This window comes from Hemiscyllium ocellatum, chromosome 34, assembly GCF_020745735.1.
Source record: "Hemiscyllium ocellatum isolate sHemOce1 chromosome 34, sHemOce1.pat.X.cur, whole genome shotgun sequence".
Lineage (NCBI taxonomy): Eukaryota > Metazoa > Chordata > Chondrichthyes > Orectolobiformes > Hemiscylliidae > Hemiscyllium > Hemiscyllium ocellatum.
Window position 1 is genome coordinate 40435482 of NC_083434.1, and position 25881 is coordinate 40461362.

General features: G+C 43.0%; 1 protein-coding gene across 1 annotated transcript in view; it reads right to left on the reverse strand.

Moving 5' to 3' along the window:
* The window catches only part of nek11 (NIMA-related kinase 11), a 292196-nt gene that overhangs the window by 86101 nt on the left and 180214 nt on the right, over positions 1-25881 (reverse strand). The window contains exon 12 of the mRNA XM_060850033.1: positions 11851-11856. Coding sequence (XP_060706016.1) covers positions 11851-11856 — 6 coding nt within the window. The remainder of the gene's footprint in view (positions 1-11850; positions 11857-25881) is intronic.

Genomic DNA, 25881 nt, shown 5'->3' on the forward strand with positions numbered 1-25881 from the left:
TAGGCAAAGCTAGGGTGGATGGCCTGTTTGGGGATTTTCAAGAACTAGGAAGGAAATTGAAGTACAGGTCCTTGAGGGTCATGATCTGAAAATGTGCTGCTGGAAAAGCACAGCAGGTCAGGCAGCATCCAAGGAACAGGAGATTCAATGTTTCGGGCATAAGCCCTTCTTCAGGATTCCTGAAGAAGGGCTTATGCCTGAAACGTCAAATCTCCTGTTCCTTGGATGCTGCCTGACCTGCTGCGCTTTTCCAGCAACACATTTTCAGCTCTGATCTCCAAACATCTGCAGTCCTCACTTTCTCCTTGGGGTCATGATCTCTGGATTACTGCCTGTGCCATGTGCCAATTGGCATAGGGTTAAGAAAATTAGGGAAGTAAACACGTGGCTAAGGGATTGATGTGGGAAAGAGGGATTCCATTTCATGGGGCATTGGCATCAGTTTTGGCACAGGAGGGATCTGTACCATTGGGGCGTCCTCCACCTGAACCAATCTGGAACTAGTGTTCCAGTGAAAAGGATAAATAGGGTGGTCACTGGGACTTTAAACTTCTGAGTCGGGGGGCGGGGGGGAAGGGAAAGCAAAAGCGACAGAGAGTATGGAGTAAAATGGAAAGATAAGCCGCAGGTTAACATGTGTGCAGGTGGGTTTAAGTTTGAGGCAGACTAGGAATGCAGCAAAAAGGAAGGATAGCTTAGGACATGTTATGATTTCCAATATCTCTAATAATTACAAGAAAATTATCATTAAGGCACTTTACCTGAATGCTTATCGTATTCGGAACAAAATAGATTAATTAAAGGCACAGATCATTGTGAATGATTATGATGTGGTAGGCATCACAGAGACATGGTTGCAGGGGGTTCAGGACCGGCAGTTAAACATCCAAGGACTTACAACCTATCGAAAAGACAAGGAGGTGGGCAGAGTGGGTAGGAGTTGCCTTGTTAGTTAGGAATGAAATTTAATCTATGGCAGCGGATGACATAGGGTCAGACGATGTGGAGTCCGTGTGGGTGGTATTGAGGAACCACAAAGGCAAAAAAAAACATAATGGGAGTTATGAAGAGACCTCCCAGCAGTGGTCAGGACCAAGGACGCAAGATGAACCGGGAAAAAGATAGGGCATGTCAGAAAGGCAAGGTCACAGTGATTATGGGGTCTTCAATATGCCGGTGGACTGGGTAAATAATGTTGCCAGTGGATCCAATGAAAGGGAATTCATGGAATGCTTACAGGATGGCATTTTGGAACAGCTTGTGATGGAGCTCACAAGGCAGCAGGCTATTCTGGACTTAGTGCTATGCAATGAGCCAGAAAAGAAAGATTATCTGGGGGAGATGGGATTAGACAGCCATGGGTGACAAAGAAAGTCAGTAAATGTATCAAAGTAAATGAGAGAGCTTAGAAAGTGGCCAGATTGGGAAAGCCACAAAAATAAACAGAGGATAACAAAGAGAGAAATAAGAAACGAGAAGATCAAATATGAAGGTAGCTAGCCAGTAATATTAGAAATGATAGTAAAAGTTTCTTTCAATACATAAGAAACAAACAAGAGGCAAAAGTTGACATTAAGCTGCTCCAAATTGATGCTGAAAGGCTAGTGATGGGAGATCAGGAAATAGCTGAAGAACCTAATAAGTACTTTGCATCAGTCTTCACAGTGGAAGACATGAGTAATATCCCAAAAATTAAGGAGAGTCAGGGGACAGAGTTCAGTATGGTAGCCATTACAAAAGAGAAAGTGCTTGAAAAGCTAAAAGGTCTAAAAATTGATAAATCTCCTGGTCCCAATGGGTTACATCCTTGAGTTCTGAGGGAGATGGCTGAGAAAACAGTGGAGACAATGGTTATGATATTTCAAAACGTCACTGGCGTCAGGGAAAGTCCAAGATGATTGGAAAATTGCTGTGGTAACCCCCTTATTCAAGAAAGGATCAAGACAAAAGATGGAAAGTTCTCAGCCAATTATGTAAAATTCTAGAATCCATCGTTAAGGATGAGATTTCTAAATTCTTGGAAATGCAGCGTCGGATTAAAACAAATCAACATGAATTTAGAAAGGGGAGGTCATGCTTGACAAACTTGTTAGAACTCTTTGAAGAGGTAACAAATAGGTTAGACCAGGGAAACCCAGTGGATGTTATCTATCTAGATTTTCAAAAGGCCTTTGATAAGATGCCTCACGGGAGGCTGCTGAGGCCTGTGGTGTTCGAGGGGAGCTACTGGTATGGATTGAGGATTGGCTGTCTGACAGAAGGCAGAGAGTTGGGATAAAAGGTTGTTTTTCAGAATGCAGCCGGTGACAAGTGGTGCGCCTCAGGGTTCAGTATTGGGGCTGCAGCTCTTCACTTTATATATTAATGATCTGGTTGAAGGGACTGGGGCATTCTGGTGAAGTTTGCCGATGATACGGAGTTAGGTGGACAGGCAGGTAGCACCTAGGAGGCAGAGAGGCTGCAGAAAGGTTTAGACAGTTTAGGAAAGTGGTCCAGGAAATGGCTGATGAAATTCAACAGGAGCAAATGCGAGGTCTTACACTTTGGAAAAAAGAATATAGACACAGACTATTTTCTAAATGGTGAGTAAATTCCTAAAGTTAAAGTAGAAAGGGATCTGGGAGTGCTAGTCCAGGATTCTCTAAAGATTAACTTGCAGATTGAGTCCGTGATTAAGAAAGCAAATGTAATGTTGTCATTTAACTTAAATGGGTTGTAATATAAAAGCAGTGATGTGCTTCTGAGACTTTATAAAGCTCTAGTTTGGCCCCATTTAGAATACTGTGTCCAGTTTTGGTCCCCACACCTCAGGAAGACATATTGGCACTGGAGCGTGTTCAGCGGAGATTCACACAGATGATCCCTGGAATGGTAGGCCTAACATACGATGAACAACTGAGGATCTTGGGATTGTATTTATTAGAGTTTAGAAGGTTGAAGGGAGATCTAATAGAAACTTACAAGATAATGCATGGCTTAGAAAGGGTGGATACTGGGAAGTTGTTTCCATCAGGTGGGGAGACTAGGACCCATGGGCACAGCTTTAGAATTAGAGAGGGTCAATTTACAACAGAAATGAAGAGACACTTTCTCAGCCAAAGACTGGTGGGAATTCATTGCCACGGAGCGCAGTGGAGGCTGGGACATTAAATGTCTTCAAGGCAGAGATGGATAAATTCTTGATCTCACAAGGAATTAAGGGATAGGGGGAGAGTGCGGGTAAGTGGAGTTGACATGCTCATCAGCCATGATTGAATGGCGGAGTGGACTCAATGGGCCAAATGACCTTACGTCCACTTCTATGTCTTATGGATTAGCCGCATTATACACTTTTCATTGTACACAGGTGCTTTCGGGCTTGAGTACACATGATAATAAAATTTAATTCTAAATTCAGTTGTTTTAGCAGTGGAGCGGTGAAGAACAAATGCCACCCAGTGCCAAAACACCAAGCCATCACACATCAATCTGACTGATAGTGGATACTGCTACTGACCCATTTCAGTTTCACTGACAGAGTGTCAATATTTCACATTTATGCAGACTCTACCCACCCTGGCATGACAAAACAGGGGAGTCAATGGCCTCGTGGTATAATCGCTGGACTGTTAATCCAGATAACATTCTGGGGACCTGGGTTTGAATCCTGCTATGGCAGATGGTGGAATTTGAATTCTATAAAAATCTGGCATTAGAAATCTAATGATGACCATGAATCAATTGTCAGGAGAGACCCATCTGGTTCACTAATGCCCTTTAGGGAAGAGAAAACTGCCATCTTCATCTGGTCTACGTGTGGTTGATTCTTGACTGTCCTCTGGACAATAAGGGATGGGCAATAAATAACCATCAATACCCTCATCTTCTGATTGAGTTAAAACAAATAAATCTCTTGGTGGGGGAAGATCCAGTGGGATCTATATCACCGGATTCTACTGAGAAGAGAGTTGGCTACAAATCAGAGTGTGATAAAATATCAGAAGATAAAAGAACAGTGAACAATAGGGGGATAAATGAAGTCAGGCCTAGAGAGTATTACTTCAAATATCAAAATTTGTTAGATTAACCAGAGATAATTGGAGTTCTCTCGTAATTAGGTCACTGGGGACTTCTTTCAAATCTGTAAGAATAAACCATTCTTTCTGTAGCTTCAACATTAAAAAACAAAACAGGAAAGGAACAAATCAATTGGGTACCCAGGAGCATACATTGCTTTCATGTATTCATGACATTGTTTTTAGCAGGAATTTAATGTTCAAATCCAACAAAGCCAGGTTGGTGGGGGCTGGAGGATTGGAGTATTTTACCATTTTGGTAACAGGGATAAAAAGACAGGTTCCCCTGTTACAGAATTCCCAGAACAAGGAAGTAAAATGTTAAAATTAGAGACGGGCTATTCAGGGGTTTAATCAGCAAGTGATTTTTCAGATACAGGGCTGTCCAAATCTGGGACATACTTAATTTAGAAAAGTGCTTTGATGGAGTACTTTTAAAGTAGTAAAACGAAGTTCTTCACAGAAGTTTGAGCAAACAAAATTTGACACCACGCCATATAAGATGATGTGATAAACAGAGCACAGGTGAGGCCTCTTCTGAAGTACTGTGTCCAGTTCTAGTCGCCCTGCTATAGGAAGGATATTATTAAGTTAGAGAGGATTCAGAAAGGATTTACCAGGATTTTGCCAGGAATGGAAGGTCTGACTTATAAGGAGTGGCTGGATAGGCTGGGGCATTTTCAATGAAATATAGGAGGTTGAGGGGTGACTTTATTGATATTTGTAAAATCATGAGGGATATAGATAAGGTGAATAGCAAAGGTCTTTTCCCTACAGTGGGGGGAGTTCAAAACTAGGGTGAGTATTTTTTAAGGTGAGAGGAGAAAGTTTTAAAAAGGACATGAGGGACAACATTTTTACACAGAGATCAGTTCCTATGTGGAATGAACTGCCAAAGGGAGTGCTGGATGCAGGTAGTTACAACATTTAAAAGGAATTTGGATAAGTACATGAATAGGAAAGGTTTGGAAGGATATGGTCTAAATGAAGGCAGGTGGGACCGGTTTAGTTTTGGAATTTGGTTGGTGTGGCCTAGTTGAACTGAAGGGTCTGTTTCCAAGCTGCATGACTCTATTTAGGTTTCAAGGAGCATCTCAAAGGAGGACAGAGAGGTGGAGCAATTTAAGGAGGGGAATTCTGAAACTTGTGACTTTGGTAACTGAAAATACAGCCATCAACACTGAAGGATGGAAATCGCTGACACTCAAGGGGCCAGAGGGTTGTACGTTTGGAAGAGGTTAATAGAGATAGGAAGACATGAGACTACAAGAGGATTTGAACTCAAGAATGAAAACATAAGCCCGCAGATCCTTCTAAATTGAGAGATAAAGTAGGTCACTAGGGGGAGGGGGTGGCGAGGGGTGAAGGAAATCTGTTGCAAGTTTGAAGATGAGCTGCAGGAATTTGCAAGTTGAAGTCTGAGAGATGGAGGACGCTCAAGCGGTTTGTGCATCAATTGAGTTTCGTTGTGACATTGGCAAAGCAAAGCCGTTGTCAAGGTCCCACATGGGAGACAGATAAAGAATTTAAAAGTATATGTGACCCATGGTAACGTGGCAAGTTGGATAAAAGATTGGCTCGTTGGCAGGTGACAGTGTGGTGATAGAAGGCTGTTTCTATGACTGGAAGCCGGTATCCTGTGGTGTACAATAGGAATCAGTGTTGGCTCCCTTTTTGTTCATAATGTATAAAGATGATGCACTTGGGAATGATATGAAGATTGTCGTTTGATAATGAGGAAGAAGGAGCCATGTTACAGGAATATATAGATGGGTTGGTCAGATTGGCAGGTGGAATTAAAGCCTGATCAATGTGGGATGATGCACATTGGAAGATGTAACAAGACAAGGGAGCACTCAATGAACAGCAGAACAATGGGAAGCTCACAGGAACAGATGGGTCTTGAGGTGTTGCCCACAAATCCCTGAAGGTGACAGTGCAGTTTAATAAGGTAAATAAGAAGGCAAGCAGGACATTTGCATTTATCAGTCTTAGCACAGATTATATCAGCAGGGAGATGTTGGAGTTGTACAAAACTTTGGTTAGGCCACAGATGGAGTACTGTGTGCAGTTCTGGTCGCCACACGACAGGAAGGATGTGATTGCACTGGAAAGGGTGTAGAGGGAATTCTACTAAATGTTGCTTTGGATGGAGCAGTTTAGCTCTGACGAGAAATTGGATAAACTCAGATTGTTTTAGGTGGAGCAGAAAAAACTTACTGGAGACCTGATACAGTGGATAAGGTTCAGAACAGCACGGACGAGGTGGATAGAAAGCAACTGTTCCCCTTAGTTGAAGAGTCAGACACAATGTCGGCGGGGGGGGTAACTTTTTAAGTTGAAGGACAAATGGTTTAAAGGGAAATTGAGGAAAATACCTTCACCAGAGGGTGATGGGAATCTGGAATGCACTATATGGGAGGCTTATTGAGATGGGAAATTTCACAACCTTTAAACAGTATGCGCATGTGCACTTGATATATCATAATATTCAAGGCTCTAGGCCAGTGGTTGGAAAGGGGAATCGGTATAGATAGGTTCAATGGGCCAAAGGGCCTCCTCTGTATTTTGACTATTTTCAGTCTGTGGTTTAGTTGAGGGATGCAGAAACTAATGCACCAAGACAGGCAGAGTTCTAGAGATGGAAGAAAGCAGCAGAGAGAATAAAGAGATGAAACTCAGTTCAGGATCAAACATTGCCCACGCCAACCCCAACAATTAAGTGCACTGTCACGATTGAAATTTTCAAGATAAAGATTGATGAATTTTTAATAAGGAAAGGGGAGTAAGAGGTATGTATCAAAAGCCCAGAAATGGAGTTTAAATGTAGATCTGCTAATGATCCAAGTGAATGAGGAAATAAGCTGCAGGGCTGAACATTAAACACTCCCAGGATAGGTTCAGACCAGACTGATGCACTGCAAAAATCGCTCACTATATCTTCCACAAAATGCCTTCACTCGATAAGCACTTGACACGAAATTCAAGTCCATCACTTTCGACAGTAGATCCAATTTAAAAGCAAGGGGAATATTTACTCGCAAGCTTCAAGGACAACAGGGAATGAGATAACAACCATAATCACCCCACAAAGAATTTGACAAGTATTGTACAATTCAGACTTGAGTGATGTGAAACTAGGTAGCCAGGAAATGTGCTACTTTTAAAAGTTGTAAGAGTGAAAAACATACTTGACCTGTTCCTTACCAATCTGCCTGCTACAGATGCATCTGTCTATGATAGTATCGATAACAGTGATCACTATACAGTCCTTATGCAAAGTCCCAACTTCATATTGAGAGTAACCTCAATCATGTTGTGTGGCACTATCACTGTGCTAAATGGGACAGATTTTGAACAGGAGAAAGTGCAGACAGCAGATCACCAAACTACCACTGCGCAATGCCACCCCCCTCCCCCCCAATCCTTTGTCTGCTGGTTTGATGGTGAGGTTGGGTCTATCAACTCTAATTGGGCATCCATGAGGCACTATGGGACATCAACGGTAGCAGAATTGTACTCCAATCATATCTACAGCCTCACGGCCTGGCATATCCCCCACTCAACCGTTACCGTCAAGCCAGGAGATCAACCCTGGTTCAATGGAGAATGCAGGAGGGCGTGCCAGGAGCAGCACCAGGCATACCTGAAGATGAGGTGTCAACCTAGTGAAGCTACCAAACATGACTACTTGCATGCCAAACAGCACAAGCAGCAAATGGTTGACAGAGCTAAATGATCCCACACCAGGACGCACACTGAGACGAACATCAACTGTGCCTGGAGGATCATCAACTCGGTGAAGGACGCTCTCTGGGTGGTCCGAAACCTGTTGATCTTCCAGCTGAAGGGGTTGACCCCAACTGAGTGTTGCAGACTGGCACATTCCAAGGTCCAGGACTACGTGTTGAGGGACGCGCTGAAGCTTGGGGCAGCTGCCGCCAAGGCGCGGTGGGGAAAGACCACTGTGTAACGTCTGCCTGCCTAAAGAAGAACAGGGGGCCAACATAGTCATTTGGGCTCTACTGACACCTCAGCTCAAAATGTAATCATACCGACCTGTAAATAGGAATGACTACTCTGTTTCGGTATGCAAAGAAATGGAATGTTTACCTATGTACAGCATGTCCAGTTGTATAGATCAAAGTATTTATGAATAAAGTATTTTTTTTTTGAAATTAAAAAAAAAGCTAAGTGATCCCACAACCAATGGACCGGAGCTAACCTCTGCAGTCCTGATGCATCCACTCATGAATGGCGGTGGACAATTAAGCAACTCACTGGAGGAGGAGGCTTCGCAAATATTCCCATCCTCACTGAAGGAGGAGCCCAGCACATCAGTACACAAGATAAGGCTGAAGCTTTCACAGCAATCTTCAGCCAGAAGTGCTGAGTGGATTATCCATCCCAGCCTCCTCCAGTGGTCCCCAGCATTTCAGATACCAGTCTTCAGCCAATTCAATTCACTCCACATGATATCAAGAAATGGTTGGAGACACTGGATACTGCAAAGACTATGGACCCTGACAACATTCTGGCAATACTACTGAAGACATGTTCCCCAGAACCTGCTGCTCCCATAGCCATGCTCTTCCAGTACAGTTACAACATGGGTATCTACCCAACATTATAGAAAATTGCCCAGGTGAGTCCTGTACACAAAAATTGGAACAAATCCAACTTGAATGATTACTGCCTCATCAGTCTACTCTCATTCATCAGCAGAGTGATGGAAGTTGTCATCATCAGTGCTATCAAGCATGTAACAAGATTTGAACAATATCCAGGCTTTGGCTGACAATAGCAAGAAAATAGCGATGTAAAGCTGTTCCCCGCAAAAGGGGGAAGGCTAAAATAAACTATCTCTGATTGAGGAGTGTAATAATATTCCAGGTCAGAACGGTTTGGATAAAACCCTGAAGAGGTTATCTGAAATTGTGAACATTTAAGCCCAAGTGTATGAAATCTCCAAAAAGAGGCTATCAGATTTTCCAGATTGGGACTGGAAGGCAAGATAAAATGGACCCCACCAATATTTCCCTCCCCACCCCTTTTCGCTTTCTGCAAAGACCATCCTCTCCATGACTACACCCACCCCAACAACCCACCCTCACGTCCTGGCACACTCCCCTGCCATCGCAGGAATTGCAAATCCTTGCGTCCACACCTCCTCCCTCACCACCATCCAAGGCCCAAGGAACCTTCCTCATCCATCAAAGTTTCACCTGCACATCCACACATGTCACTTATTGTATCCATTGTGGTCTCCTCTACATTGGGAAGACTGGACACTTCTTCACAGAGCGCTTTAGTGAACATCTCTGGGACACCCACACCAATCAACCCCACCGCCCCGTGGCCCAACATTTCAACTCCCCCTCCCACTCTGCTGAGGACATGCAGGTCCTGGGCCTCCTCCACTGCCATTCCTTCACCATGCGACGCCTGGAGGAAGAATGCCACATCTTCCGCCTCCGAACACTTCAACCCCAGAGCATCAATGTGGACTTCACCAGTTTCCTCATTTCCCCTGCCCCACCTTACCCCAGTTCATAGAACGTAGAGCAATACAGCACAGAACAGGCCCTTCGGCCATCGATGTTGCACCGACCTGTGAACTATTCTCAGCTCATCCCGCTACAGTATCCCAAAATCATCCATGTGCTTATCTAAGTATTGTTTAAAACTCCCTTATGTGGCTGAGTTGACTACATTAGCAGGTAGGGCATTCCACACCCTTACCACTCTCTGCATAAAGAACCTGTCTCTGACATCTGTCTTAAATCTATCACCCCTCAATTTGTAGCTATGCCCCCTCATACAAGCTGACGCCATCATCCTAGGAAAAAGTCTTTCACTGTCTACTCCTTCTAATCCTCTGATCATCTTGTATGTTTCTATCAAATCCCCCCTTAGCCTTCTTCCTGCCAATGAGAACAGACCCAAGTTTCTCAGCCTTTCCTCATAAGTCCTTCCCTCCAGACCAGGCAACATCCTGGTAAATCTCCTCTGCACCATTTCCAATGCTTCCACATCCTTCCTGTAATGGGGTGACCAGAACTGTACACAATATTCCAAGTGCGGCCACACCAGCGTTTTGTATAGTTGCAGCATGATATTGAGGTTCTGGAACTCAATCCCTCTACCAATGAAACCTAACACACTATATGCCTTCTTAACAGCACTATCCACCGGGTGGCAACTTTCAGAGATCTATGCACATGGACTCCAAGATCCCTCCGCACATCCACACTACCAAGAATCTTTCCACTGATCCAGTACTTTGCCTTCCTGTTATTCTTCCCAAAGTGCATCACCTCACATTTAGCTGCATTGAACTCCATTTGCCATCCTTCAGCCCAATTCTTCCAAACTGTCCACTACTCTACCGACTTTAGTGTCATCTGCAAATTTACTAATCCATCCACCTGTGCCTGCGTCAAAGTCACTTATAAAAATGACAAACAGCAGTGGTCTTAAAACAGATCCTTGTGGCACACCACAAGTAACTGGACTCCAGACTGAATGTTTTCCATCAACCACCACTCACTGCCTTTTTTCAGAAAGCCAGTTTCTAATCCAAACTGCTAAATCCCCCTCAGTTCCACACCTCTGAATTTTCCCCATCAGCCTAACATGTGGAACTTTCTCAAAGGCTTTACTGAAGTCCATGTATAACACGTCAACTGCCTACCCTCATCTACATGTTTGGTCACCTTCTCAAAAAGCTCAATGAGGTTTGTGAGACATAATCTGCCCTTGATGAAACCATGTTGACTATCTGAAACCAAATCATTGCTTGCTAGATGATTATAAATCTTATCTCTTATAATCCTTTCCAAAACCTTTCCTACACCAGAAGTAACGCTCACTGGTCTATAATTACCTGGGTCATCTCTGCTGCCCTTCTTGAACAAGGGCACAATATTTGCAATCCTCCAGTCCTCTGGTACTAAACCTGTAGAGAATGATGACTCAAATATCAAAGCCAAAGGCCCTGCTATCTCCTCCCTAGCTTCCCAGAAAATCCTCAAATAAATCCCATCTGACTCAGGGGACTTGTCTATTTTCGCTCCTTCCAGAATTAATAACACCTATGCATAACTAAATTAGATCCTTCCTAGTCTAATATCTCATATCTCATTCTTCTCCTCTACAATATTCTCCTTTTCCTGAGTGAACACCGATGAGAAATATTCATTTAGCATCTCTCCAATCTCTACAGGGTCCACATTCAACTTCCCACTTCTGTCTTTGACTGGCCACTATTCCTACTCTAATCATCCTTTTATTCCTCACATTCCTATAGAAAGCTTTAGGGTTCTCCTTTATTCTATTAGCTAAAGACTGGTCATGTCCTCTCTTTGCTCTTCCTAACTCTCTCTTTAAATCCTTCCTAGCTGATCTGTAGCTCTCCACCATCTCATTTGTACCATCTTGCCTCATCAACTCATAACCTCCTTCTTCTTCGTAACAAGAGATGCTATTTCTGTTGTAAACCACGGTTCCCTAACCTTATCACTTCCTCCCTGCCTGACAGGGACACGCAATATCTGTGCCCTAAACCAGCTCCACATTTCGAATGTCTGCATCCCCAGCATTTTGCTACCCCATTCTATGCATCCCAACTCTTGTCTAAGCGCATTATAATTGTCTTGCCCCATCGATAACTCCAACCTTCCAGCTCAGCACTGTCCTCATCACCTGTCCTACCTGTCAATCTCCCTTTCCACATCCACTCCACCCTCCTCTCTGACCTATCACCTCCATCCCCATCCTCATTCACCTGTTGTACCCTTTGCTACCTTCCCCACACTCCTCTCTGACCTATCACCTCCATCCCCACCCCCATTTCACCTATTGTACTTTTTGCTACCTTCTCCCCAGCTCTCCCCCCCCGCCCCCCCACCAAAGTATCTCTCCACCATGGAGGCTTCCTGCCTCTATTCCTGATGAAGGGCTTTTGCCCAAAACGTTGATTTTCCTGCTCCTCGGATGCTGCCTGACCTGCTGTGCTTTTTCAGCAACACTTTCATCTAAACCCTGGTTTCCAGCATCTGCAGTCCTCACTTATGCCAAATTAAAATGAATGTATACAAATAGGAATGATGGAAATTTGTCTGTGGTATGAGTACTGTTAGGGTGTATTCTTTGGGGGGGAGTGGATTTATATGCTACTATGTATTTCAAAGTCTTTAAGCCATGGGGCTATGAATCCAATTATCTCCTCCACATTCCCAGTCCATTTGAGCTCAAACCTGAAACCTTTTATTCTGTAAGATAACGTTCTGAATATCAACATCTCTTTTCATAATTTTAAAAGTGAAATTTTAGGAAACATTTAGCCACCACTGAACATTTTGTTTCCTGACTGATTCATGTCTACCATTTCTTTCAGTTTATAACAGAAGCTGACAAATCGTATGTGTGTGAATTGATTCAAGAATGGAGAACCAAGCCAACGTTATTCTGAAGTTTGGAATCTGATGGTAGAAACAGCGAAAGCTGACAGGTAACTAAATTGAAAGTCAAATGGAGCAACTGATCAGGGACTCACCAAACCTGCCGGGAGCGACAGCAACATAGAAACGAGTCACGATTTGAAGTGGGGGTGCAGGGACCCGCATAGTAATCACTGAAGTATAAGCAATTTGAGTAATATTAGGACTAGAGGCTTATTGGGAAATTACACAGAGCCAGAAAATCCCATTTATCATCATAACTGGACAGAGTCATCTCCCAGTCTTAATTTATTCAGCAACAAAACACCTCAAGTAATTACCATCCACTTGATCCCTTCATCTGCTATTTGTACGATTGTGTTCAGTGGATTAGGATAGTTGCAATAACTCTTGCCAAGTACCAGCTATAAACACTATTTCTATGATACTACATCCGCAGTTACGAGAACAGCTCCTTACACCAGAGTTTTCCACGTTACTTCTCCTACACTCTGTCACTTCCATCTACAGCATATTAAAAACCAATATTATTTTTTAGACTGGATTTAAAAATGAGACAAGATATACTTTCATCCAAAGAACACTGGAAGATGATTGGCAGTTTTGAAAAAAAGTTACTGGGTTGTATCTGCAAGGTCCTCTTACACAGTACTTCACTTCTTGATTGGTTCCTGGGTGAGTGTCTGCATAGGGTCATAAGGTCACACATTATGGAAATAGAACTTTGGATCTAACTTGTCCATGCCAACCAGGTTTTGTAAGTTGAATTAGTTCCATTTGCCTGCACTTGGTCCATATCCCTCTCAACCTCTCCTATTCAGGGACCTGTCCAAATGTCTTTTAAATGTTGTAACTGTACTCACCTCCACCACTTTCTCTGGCACCTCATTCCTTACACTTACCACCTTTTGTGTGAAAATGTTGCCCCTCAGGTCCCTTTTAAAGCTTTCCCCTCTCACCTTAAACTTATGTCCTCTGGTTTGGGACTTTCTTACCTTTGGAATAAAGACCTTTGCTATTTAACTTGGCCATGCCCCTCATAATTTAATGAACCTCCTCAACCTCCAGGGAAAAAAGTCCCAGCTTATTCAGCCTCTCCCTATAGCTCAAACCCTCCAGTTTCAGCAACAGCTTTGTAAATCTTTTTCAAACCCTTTCTGATTTAATAACATCCTTCCGACTGAAGGGTGACCAGAATTATACACTATACCCTCAACGATAAGCCTGTTGGACAATAACCTGGTGTTGTGTGATGTTTAACAACGTTTACTGACTGCTTTTGTTCCTTCCCTAAAATTTGTGTCTTGCTTTGTATGTGTGTGTCAGTTTATATGTGTATAGAAATTCATAAATAAAAAGGAGTAGAGTTTAAGTTACACAGTTAGAAATTTGTGCATTTTTTTTGTACTGGTTAAGAAAACAAATCTGTTTGTGATAAATAGCTGCTTTCTTGTTAAGTGCAGAGACATAGTGATCTAGTTACTGTTGGAATTCCCAATCATCCATCAGAAATACATCAGAACTATATTTTAATATTAAAATGTTCCAGCAATGTCTATGCCTCTGCTTTCATAAGGTATCTTTAAAAACTGTGGACAAGCATTTTGAGAATGCAGACGAGTAGATTTTCGAAATCTCAAATAATTTGAAATTTAGCTGAGGGTAGTAACACCATTGAATTACAAATGCAGTGTGTTTTCCTCGTCCCCAAACTTAAATTTGCATACTGGGAGTAAAGTATTGGTGCTACCATCCGCAAATTGATGCAAATCCCATCCCCTCCTTCCAATATCAGGAAATTGGAGGTTGTATCTTTGTATTATCCTTTGAAGTTCCAGAGGCAAGAACTTGCATTTATATAGCACCTCCCAGGACGTCTCCCAGAAAACCATACAAAATAGGAAGAGGGTAGGCCATTCAGCCCCTTGAGCTTGATCTGCCATTCAATAGGATCGTGGTTGATCCAACATTCCCACATCCACTTTCCTGAGTTTTCCACATAACCCTTGATTCCCCAACTGATCAAGTATCACCTGTCACAGCCTTAAATACACACCTTTACTTCCCTCAACGGTTGGAATTCCAACCTTCTGAGGAATCCTGATGAAGGGCTTATGCCCGAAATGTCGATTCTCCTGCTCCTCATATGCTACCTGACTTGATGTGCTTTTCCAGCATCACACTCTTGATCCTTAAGAATCCTACATGTTTCATGGGGATCACCTCAAAAATGTCCTGAAGTGCTTCACAACTAATAAAGTACTTTTGTGGCGTGCACTTTATTATAATATGGAGAAACATGGGGGTAGCCAGTCTGTGCCCAGCAAGATCTCATTAGCGGCAATGAGATAAAAGGACAAATCAGTTTTAGTTTTTCTAGTTGGGAGGATAAAGGTCAACTACAGATTGAGAGAATACCATTCATTGTCTTTAGGATATTTTATATCCACTAGAGAGGGCAGACAGGAATACCATATAATATTTAAATCAAAATAACCCTCTTCACTGCAGAACTGGCAGACTTCAGTCCAGATAAAAATGGAGCCTGAACCTACAACTTTCTAAATTTGAAACAGGAACACTATCCACTAAACCATAGCCCTTATCACAGAGTGACAAATAACAGCACTGGACAATGAAGCAGTTCCTATCTATATTTCCCAGGGAGTGCAGCATCTCAGCAATCTCCCAGTAGTGGAAAACTCTTAACTTATACTAAGCTCTCATTTCCAGGACAATACTTCAATTTTTACAAGCTATCAGCTCTGGCACCTGGGATGAAGATAGCCTTGGGTTTCAGCTCTAGTATCGACTCTGCATACAACATACATACAGTATCATCTGTCTTTGATTAAGCAAAGAACTGTGGATGCTGGAGATGTGGAACAGAAAAACCAGGTGCTAGAGAAATTCAGCAGGACTGGCTGCATTTGGGGAGTGAGAAAACGAGTTCATGTTTTGAGTCCTGTGACCATTCATCATAACTACATCTCTCTCTGGGTTAGCAATCTGTAATTCAGGAGTGTCAATGTTTGAGATAATCAGACAAACTGGACACTAAATTAGGGATCCACTGGAAATCAGGAGAAAGTTGCCCACTTTTGTTTAAAGTAATATAGGTAGCAGTGCGATTTCAAACCCTCATGCTGTTTCGAGTAATTTGTTCTTCATTACTAGGATGGGGGATTGAAAGACTAGGGAGCACAATTTCAAGGTGAGAGGTGAGCGATTTAAAAAGACACGAGGACAAAATTTTTACACAGAGGGTGGAATGAACTTCCTGAGGAAGTGGTGGATGTAGGTATAATTACAAAGTTTAAAAGACATTTGGGTAAGTATATGAATTGGAAAGCTTTGGAGGGATATGGCCCAGGAGCAGGCAGGTGGGACCAGTTTAGTTTGGGATTAGGATCAGCATGGACCAGTTGGACTGCAGGGTCTGTTTCCATGCTGTCTGGCTCTGTGACTCTATGATTATGATAGTGAGGTGAGCCAGGCATACAGAGTATCCCAGCTAACCTTGATACCTGCCCTTTCTGGTATAAGTTTGCTCGCTGAGCTTGAAGGTTCATTTCCAGACGTTTTGTTACCCTCCTAGGTAACATCTTCAGTGGGCCTCAGGCGAACACTGTTGAAAATTCCTGTTTTCAATTTATATTTTTGGGTTTCTTTGAATTGGTGATGGCATTTCCTGTGGTGATGTTATTTCCTGTGGTGAAGTCACTTCCTGTTCTTTTTCTCAGGGGGTGGCAGCAGTGCTTCGCCTGAGGCCCACTGAAGATGTTATCTAGTCAGGTGATGGAACATCTGGAAATGAACCTTACAGCTCAGCGAGCAAACCTACATCCAAAACCTCAACCTGAGTTACAAATCTTTTCAAAACTCACTAATACCTGCCCTGTTAATACTGCAGGGCACCTCCAGAATGAGCAGTAGAAGCATTGCTCTGATGCATTTGATTTCATGTGACTACTGCACATATGCTGCACACATGACGGTGTGGGCTGGAGTCATCAATCATACCAGCAGGTGAGCATCTTCTGCTTTGCTGTGATTCAAACAGCAGGCCAGACTGTCACAATGAAAGCAACCTGGGGACAGCCAGGCGAAGACAGTGACCAGTCTGATTGTCTGTCTACGGCTGTGCAAGGGAGAGATGTCAAGAAATGATAAATTCTTTTAAAATTTCTTAATGGGGTGTGAGATTATTGTCTATTTTTAATTAGAGTCATAGAGACGTACAGTACAGAAACAGACCCTTCAGTCCAACTCATCCATGCCAACCAGATATTCTAACCTAATCTAGTCCCATTTGCCAGCACCTGGCCCATATCCCTCTAATCCCTTCCTATTCATGTACCCACCCAGATGCCTTTAAATGCTGTAATTGTCCCAGCCTCCACCACTTCCTCTGGCAGCTCATTCCATACACGTACCACCCTCTGCTTGAAAAGGTTGCCCCTTAGGCCCCTTATAAATCTTTCCCCTCTCACCTTAAACCTATGTCCTCTAGTTCTGGACTCACCTACCTCAGGGAAAAGACCTTGTCTATTTATCCTGTCCATGCCCCTCATTATTTTATAAACCTCCATAAGGTCACCTGTCAGCCTCTGACGCTCCAGGGAAAACAGTCCCAGCCTATTGAGCCTCTCCCTGTAGCTCAAACCCTCCAACCCTTGCAACATCCTTGTTAATCTTTTCTGAACCTGTTCAAGTATCACAACATCCTGGTGAAGGTGGGAGTGAGTCATTTTCTTGAACCACTGGATGGGAGTACAAGAATTTTGACCCAGCAACTCTTGAATTTGTGGGTTGTGGTTCCAGTATAGTACAAAGCTATACTTCCAGTACAGGTCAGGGGTAGGAAAATCCTGTTGAAATGGTTTTTCTCCAGCAAGGAATGAAATATAGTCAGCCTTCAGTGACTAGAGCATCCATAACTTGCCTTTTCCAAATGGATGACAAACTACCAAATTGGATTGTGGGTAATCCAAGATGGAGGACAGGAAAAATTTGTGGCTGTAAGAGCTGCTCCTTCTTTTGAGGTATTTTTGGTGTTGGAGGTGATTTCCTCGAATTACAGGAACTGCAATTACTGTTTTATATGCTGTTGCATTGTAATTGTACCAGAGAGAGAGAAAGAGAGAGAGATATTCCAAGATAATACATGGCTTGGAAAGGGTGGACGCTAGGAAATTGTTTCCATTAGGCGAGGGGACTAGGACCCGTGGACACAGCCTTAGAATTAGAGGGGGTCAATTCAGAACAGAAATGCGGAAACATTTCTTCAGCCAGAGAGTGGTGGGCCTGTGGAATTCATTGCCACAGGGTGCAGTGGAGGCCGGGATGCTAAATGTCTTCAAGGCAGAGATTGATAGATTCTTGTTGTCTCGAGGAATTAAGGGCTACGGGGAGAACGCTGGTAAGTGGAGTTGAAATGCCCATCAGCCATGATTGAATGGCAGAGTGGATTTGATGGGCCGAATGGCCTTCCTTCCACTCCTATGTCTTATGGTCTTATGGTCTAACTTTTGAAAGCTGATTGGGGACAGTTGTTCGCAGGTAAAGGGACGGCTGGAAAATGGGATGCCTTCAGAAATGAGATAACAAGAATCCAGAGAAAGAATATTCCTGTTAGGGTGAAAGGGAAGGCTGGTAGGTATAGGGAATGCTGGATGACTAAAGAAATTGAGGGTTTGGTTAAGAAAAAGAAGGAAGCATATGTCAGGTATAGACAGGATAGATCAATGAATCCTTAGAAGAGTATAAACAAAGTAGGAGTATACTTTAGAGGGAAATGAGGAGGGCAAAAAGGGGACATGAGATAGCTTTGGCAAATAGAATTAAGGAGAATCCAAAGGGTTTTTACAAATACATTAAGGACAAAAGGGTAACTAGGGAGAGAATAGGGCCCCTCAAAGATCAGCAAGGCAGCCTTTGTGTGGAGCCACAGAAGATGGGGAGATACTAAATGAATATTTTGCATCAGTATTTACTGATGAAAAGGATATGGAAGATATAGACTGTAGGGAAATAGATGGTGACATCTTGCAAAATGTCCAGATTACAGAGGAGGAAGTGCTGGATGTCTTGAAATGGTTAAAAGTGGATAAATCCCCAGGACCTGATTAGATGTACCCGAGAACTCTGTGGGAAGCTAGAGAAGTGATTGCTGGGCCTCTTGCTGAGATATTTGCATCATTGATAGTCACAAGTGAGGTGCTGGAAGACTGGAGGTTGGAAAACGTAGTGCCACTGTTGAAGAAGGGTGGTAAAGACAAGTCAGGGAACTATAGACCGGTGAGTCTGACCTCGGTGGTGGGCAAGATGTTGGTGGGAATCCTGAGGGACAGGATGTACATGTATTTGGAAAGGCAAGGACTGATTCGGGATAGTCAACATGGCTTTGTGCGTGGGAAATCATGTCTCACAAACTTGATTGAGGTTTTTGAAGAAGTAAAAAAGAAGATTGATGAGGGCAGAGCAGTAGATGTGATCTATATGGACTTCAGTAAGGCGTTGGACAAGGTTCCCCTGGGGGACTGATTAGCAAGGTTAGATCTCATGGAATACAGGCAGAACTAGCCATTTGGATACAGAACTGGCTCAAAGGTAGAAGACAGAGGGTGGTGGTGGAGGGTTGTTTTTCAGACTGGAGGCCTGTGACCAGTGGAGTGCCACAAGGATCGGTGCTGGACCCTTTACATTTTGTCATTTACATAAATTATTTGGATGCGAGTATAAGAGGGACAGTAAGTAAGTTTTCAGATGACACCAAAATTGGAGGTGTGGTGGACAGCGAAGAGGGTTACCTCAGATTACAACAGGATCTGGAACAGATGGGCCAATGGGCTGAGAAGTGGCAGATGTAGTTTAATTCAGATAAATGCGAGGTGCTGCATTTTGGGAAAGCAAATCTTAGCAGGACTTATACACTTAATGGTAAGGTCCTAGGGAATGTTACTGAACAAAGAGACCTTGGAGTGCGTTCATACCTCCTTGAAAGTGGAGTCGCAGCTAGATAGGATAGTGAAGAAGGTGTTTGGTATGCTTTCCTTTATTGGTCAGAGTATTGAGTACAGGAGTTGGGAGGTCATGTTGCGGCTGTACAGGACATTGGTTAGGCCACTTTGGAATATTGCATGCAATTCTGGTCTCCTTCCTATCGGAAAGATGTTGTGAAACTTGAAAGGGTTCAGAAAAGATTTGCAAGGATGTTGCCAGGGTTGGAGGATTTGAGCTACAGGGAGAGGCTGAACAGGCTGGGACTGTTTTCCTTGGAGCATTGGAGGTTGAGGAGAGACCTTACAGAGGTTTACAAAATTAAGAGGGGCATGGATAGGATAAATAGACAAAGTCCTTTCCCTGGGGTCATGAAGTCCAGAACTCAGAGGACATAGATTTAGGGTGAGAGGGGAAAAGATATAAAAGAGACCCATGGGGCAACTTTTTCACGCAGTGGGTGGTACAAGTATGGAATGAGCTGCCAGAGGATGTGGTGGATGCTGATACAACTGCAACATTTAAGAGGCATTTGGATGAGTATATGAATAGGAAGAGTTTGGAGGGATATGGGCAGGGTGCTGGCAGGTGGGACTAGATTGGGTTGGGCTAACTGGTCGGCATGGACAGGTTGGACTGAAGGGTCTGTTTCCAGGCTGTACATCTCTATGACTCTATGACTCCATAACATGTTTCAAAGTGTTTCCAACTCCAAGCTCAATACTACAATCTCCTTCACAGCCATTGGCAATGCTTTGAGGATATACTGCAACAGAGATTCATTTCAGTGAGACCATCCTCACTGAAGAATAAATACAGCCCACACTCTCACCTCCTCCTTTGTCCTGCTTTGTGTGGTCTCTACATTCCCCAAATCATGTAGTTTTGCAAGGGAGAAAGCTTTGTGTCTGAAAGCAGTAGGTTTGTTCACAAACTTTGAAGTCAGGACAAAGCCCTTCAGTACTTGCCAAACCATTCTCAAAATCATAGCAATGTTACAGCAGAGAGGAAGGCCATTTGGCCCATCAGGTTTGTGCATCCAAAAATGTGTAATGTACCTCAGTCCATTCCGCACTCTTTTCCCTGCAGAATTCTCCAATACTCAATTATAGAAAGCACCAAACACACTGAGAATTAAAGCAACAGAAGAAGGAAGAAACAGAAACCAGCCAGCAACTAACCTGCCAGCAGCTGATGATTCCTTTAAATAGCACTGGTGGGAACCCTTCCTGCTGCTAAATGTGTGTTCAGCTGTGTGAGGTTACGAGGGTGTTAGCTGGTACACTGAGCTCCAAATGGTACCACTGGCATCGAATTAACTTTGCAATGTCGATTGCATATTTGATTTGCACATTTCCAGCTGCCGTCATGGTCACTACACACAGGATAGTGCCCTCTCCAATATAGTATCTGACATGACCTGTCGGAAAAGTGTGCTCAGCACACGTGAAGTATTGGAGATCTAAGACTTACTGACAGCACCCAAATACCAGGTGCAAACCACATGGTTTTTCCTCCTGGGACATTTGCGATAATCAGACATACAGCTTCTGTCAAAGTGTCCAGTTTGTCAAATCTTCTGCTAAATCATTGCTGAAGTCTTGAATGTGACAAAGGCTGAAAATTAATATTTTATTCCTCTTGATCACAGCAAACCCAAAACAGCAGGTTAATTAAAATAGACACTGGTGTGATCTCTCAGAATGTAGACTGAAAGGGCAGACAGATGGAACATACAAGAGGGGCAGGTGGGATTGAAAGATAAAGTTGAGGTATTCTCACAGCTCATTAACAACTAAATTCGAGTTTTGCTTGAAGGTAGAAATGCTCATAACTGAGTCAGTCAGGTGTTACATGGTAAATGGTACTTTCCTTTTGAAAGGAAGATAAAAATGCTATTCGTGCTCTGATGCGCTCTGATCTCAAACTAAATGCTCTCTCGGCGAGGGAATATTAACAGAGGTATATCTGAAAAAGTGCAGCCACCCACATAAACAATGTCTGTTTATTAAAAAGTGACAGGCAGAACAAAATTAGTGTTCGGATCTTTCAAAGAGGAATTAGGATGTCATCACAAACAAAGGGGTAGCTGGATCTCCTGGGCATTGCTTTCTGAAAGGTTGTAAATGCTGAATCAATCAAAATTCTCAAATAGTTGTTTGGTAGGTCAGAACTTGAGTATTGCTGAAAAAAAAGACACACTTCATTGGAATATTACCTCTTGCACTATTTAGAACAATTGGTAAAAAAAATTGTATTGAAAGGGTTAGTTTAGATTTAAGGGGAATACTGCATGAAAGAAGCATGCGGATTTGTTGGAAATCAGTCTCTGATTGTTCAAAGTTTTTTTTAAATGGAAAATGCACCAATTATTGACGACTGACAGTTAATTATACAGTCATAGAAATGTACAGCATAGAAACAGACCCTTCAGTCCAACCCGTCCATGCCGACCAGATATCCCAACCCAATCTTCGTTTACGCTTTAAATTTAACTTGCAAATTTAAATCATGTACATTTTGAATATTGGTTTCCCCTTAAAACAATATTCTTGAAAATTGTCCTAAGGAATGCAAGGTGAAAAGTTTTAACAAAATATCTCGTTCCTCAACAATAGAACTTTTAAGCTTGAGACGGCAAAGGAAATGGAGTCATTGGGTGTTAGGGGTTAGGCAGGGAATGTGGAGTCTCTGTGTGCATATTCTGATCAGCCGTGATCTTACTAAATGGAAAGGTAGGTTTGAAGAGCCAAATGGGTTAACCCTGCATCCTATTTGTAGGTCAATAAGATGTTTATTCGATTCTGCTATCAGAGCAGATGGATGTGGACTTGAAAGCCACATCTTACTGGAGCTGTAGAATGGTGGCAGTGAGGGAGAAAACTCCTCCACAGGGATGGCTTGTGCCTGTTCTACCTGGGGAACTGTGCTTCACTTCTGGCCTGCCACCAGGGAGCTGGTCCCTGTGAAGCTGAATGCCTCCTTTAATTGGCACCACTCAGGCTGTTGATGAGTTGTCATGGTGACCCACTGCATGTCAATGGGTAACCATCCCACTTCCACAAAAATACAGCAGGGTGGAGACAGGAAATCAACACTATTGTTTAATTCCAACTGTCCGTATTTCTAAGGACTGGAAACTCACCTTTAAATGTACTGTAGAAAACTATCCCACAATCAGTATCTTTTCATTTTGAGACATATTATTGCATTGGAAAGGGTGCATAAAAGATTTACAAGGATGTTACCAAGATTGAAAGGTTTGAGTTATAAGGAGAAGCTGGATAGGCTGGAGCTTTCTTCCCTGGAGTATCAGAGGCTGAGGGGTGACCTTGGAGAAGTTTATAAAATCATGAGGCTCAGGGATAGGGTAAATGGTTTTTTCCCAAGGATAGAGGAGTCCAAAACTAGAGGGCATAGTTTTAAGGTGATTGAGGGGCAACTTTTTCACACAGAGGGTGGTGCGTGTATGGGACAAGCTGCCAGAGAAGGTGGTGCGGGCTGGTACAATTACAATATTTAAAAGAGATTTGGACAGGTTCACGAATAGGATGAATTTCAAACTATATAGACCAATCATAGGCAAATTACACTAGTTTAGCTTGGGAAAGCTGGTTAGCATGGGTGAATTGGATCAAAGGGCCTGTTTCCATGCTGTATGACTCTATGACTCTTTGTCCTTTTTGTCTTTCCTCATTAAATTCTACGGGCAAAAAATGAGGTCTGCAGATGCTGGAGATCACAGCTGAAAACGTGTTGCTGGTTAAAGCACAGCAGGTTAGGCAGCATCCAAGGAATAGGAAATTTGACGTTTCGGGCATAACCTTTCCTGATGAAGGGCTTATGCCCGAAACGTCGAATTTCCTATTCCTTGGATGCTGCCTAACCTGCTGTGCTTTAACCAGCAACACATTTTCAGCTCATTAAATTCTAGTCCAGCTTCAGATAAACAGCACAATACTTTGCCATTCTATATTTCTTGAACACCCGGTTATCAATATTCTTTAGTTAAGAAGCCTCCAAAGCCCATTTTCCTTGTGATTTACATACCCCAACTCTGGCCAAGCTTCTACTCTCTAAAAGGTGCAAAAGATACCATGGAATCATCTCAATGCAAAACAGGAATTACGATACTTGTGCCTCAATCAACATTTTTTAAAAAAAAAACAGATATTTTGGTCATTGTCGTTAATTCTGTGTACACATTAGCTGCCCCGATTCCTACATTCCAATAGAGGACAGACTGTAGAAAGTAACTCACTGGCTGCTTCAAGGTGTTCAGTGTTAATGAAATAAAAATGCAAGTCTTCCTGTTTCCTATTCTTATTCTCCCAGGGTCACAATTTTCTCCTTGGTATTGGAAAATGTGTCTGATTAAATTCTATTTTCCAATCCCATTGGGATCTTTGCAGGCTACCTTGACAGCCTTCTATTTTCTTGCAGCCTTAATCAATCCGATATGCCGAGTACATTGTCTTGCTTCTGCATCAGTCACCACCGTTCACAAGCTTGTCACAGGTGAACATTCTACGCAGCCCTTCTTGCTGAAGGTTTTATCAAACCCTCTGCAATTATCCAGAAGTCAGCACTGAGGACATCTCAGCCTTGAAGATACTGCTGACATATTCACTTCATTTCACTGTTCAGTCTGGTCGACAGCTGTGGAAGGTTTGAGACTCTGAAAACTCTGAGCCTCATGAAATCGCAGTAGCAGGTCACCTCACGGCTGATAACACAGCCAGAGTGCAATGCCTTTGATTTCTTGTATGCACACGTTATAGATTGGTCTCCCGTACTTCTTTAAAGTCAGAAGTCACATGACACCAGGTTGTAATCCAACAGGTTTATTTGAAATCACAAGCTTTCGGAGCGCTGCTCCTTCATCGTGTGACTTCTGACTTTGTCCATCCCAGTCCAACACCGGCACCTCCCCATCATGACACTTCTACAAAGATATTGAAGAAGCACTAACTTGACGGAACAAAACGTTTGATTTCTATCATATCATTTCTTAATTAATTCTGCAATCATCGTTCAGTAGCAGCAGTGCTTACCATCTACAAGATGCATTGCAGAAATTTACCACAGCTCTTTCATCAGCATCTTTCAAACCCACACCCACTTCCATTGAGAAGGACAAGGGCAGCAGATACATGGGAGCACCATCACCTGCATGCTACCCTCTGAGCCACTCACCATCCTGACTTGGAAATATACCACCGTTCCTTCACTGTTGTTGGGTCAAATCCTGGAATTGCCTTCCTAAGGGCATTGTGGGTGTCCCTACACTAAATGGGCTGCAATAGTTCAGAAAGGCAGCTCATCACCACCTTTGTCAGAGCAACCACGGACGGGAAATAAATGTGGGCCAGCCAGTGACGCCCACATCCCAAATATGATTTGTTTTCAAAATTCACCTTGTGCTTCAATTTAAAGTGACAAAAGAGAACAGCTGGTATGCTAAAACTGATACAAAAGGACTTTGTCATATACTGTAATTGTGATATTGAGATGTAGTGCTATTTCTAATACTTCAAGGAGAAAGTGAGGACTGCAGATGCTGGAGTTGAGAGTTGAAAATGTGTTGCTGGAAAAGCGCAGCAGGTCAGGCAGCATCCAAGGAGCAGGAGAGTCGACGTTTCAGGCATGAGCCCTTCTTCAGGAATGAGGAAAGTATGCCAAGCAGGCTAAGATAAAAGGTAGGGAGGAGGGACTAGGGGGAGGGGCGTTGGAAATGCGATAGGTGGAAGGAGGTCAAGGTGAGGGTGATAGGCCGGAGTGGGGTGGGGGGGGGCGGAGAGGTCAGGAAGAAGATTGAGGTTAGGAAGGCGGTGCTGAGTTCGAGGGATTGCAAATATACTGTAATTGTGATACTGAGATGTGGTGCTGTTTATAATACTGTACGTTTAATTTTGTTGCTACTAATCTTAATAGCCTGTTTCTTTACTTCATTATTCTGATCCTTGATGAGGGCTTCTTCGCTCTCATTGTATTCATACGAGGGCTGTTACGGCATAGTGGTAACATCCCTGCATTTGGATCAGGAGATCTGATATCAAGTCCCACCTGATAAGAGATGTGCAATAATATCTCTGAACAGATTGGTTAGAAAATATCTATAAAGTATTATTCATTTCCTGAACTTTCCTCCAACCAAGTTCACCATTGGTTTGCTACTTTGGCAATTGCCATTGCTATGACAACCTGCATTGATAGAGATCCACAACCTTTTCAGTGATGCTTGCCTGCATTTATTCCTGCAATCTCCAAGCCAATTCGGGACTGGAAAGTTTATTTACTCTGAGTTTTCAGAAAAAGAAACAAAAATGTACTCATATAAAGAGCAAGTGACGTCCGTCTGA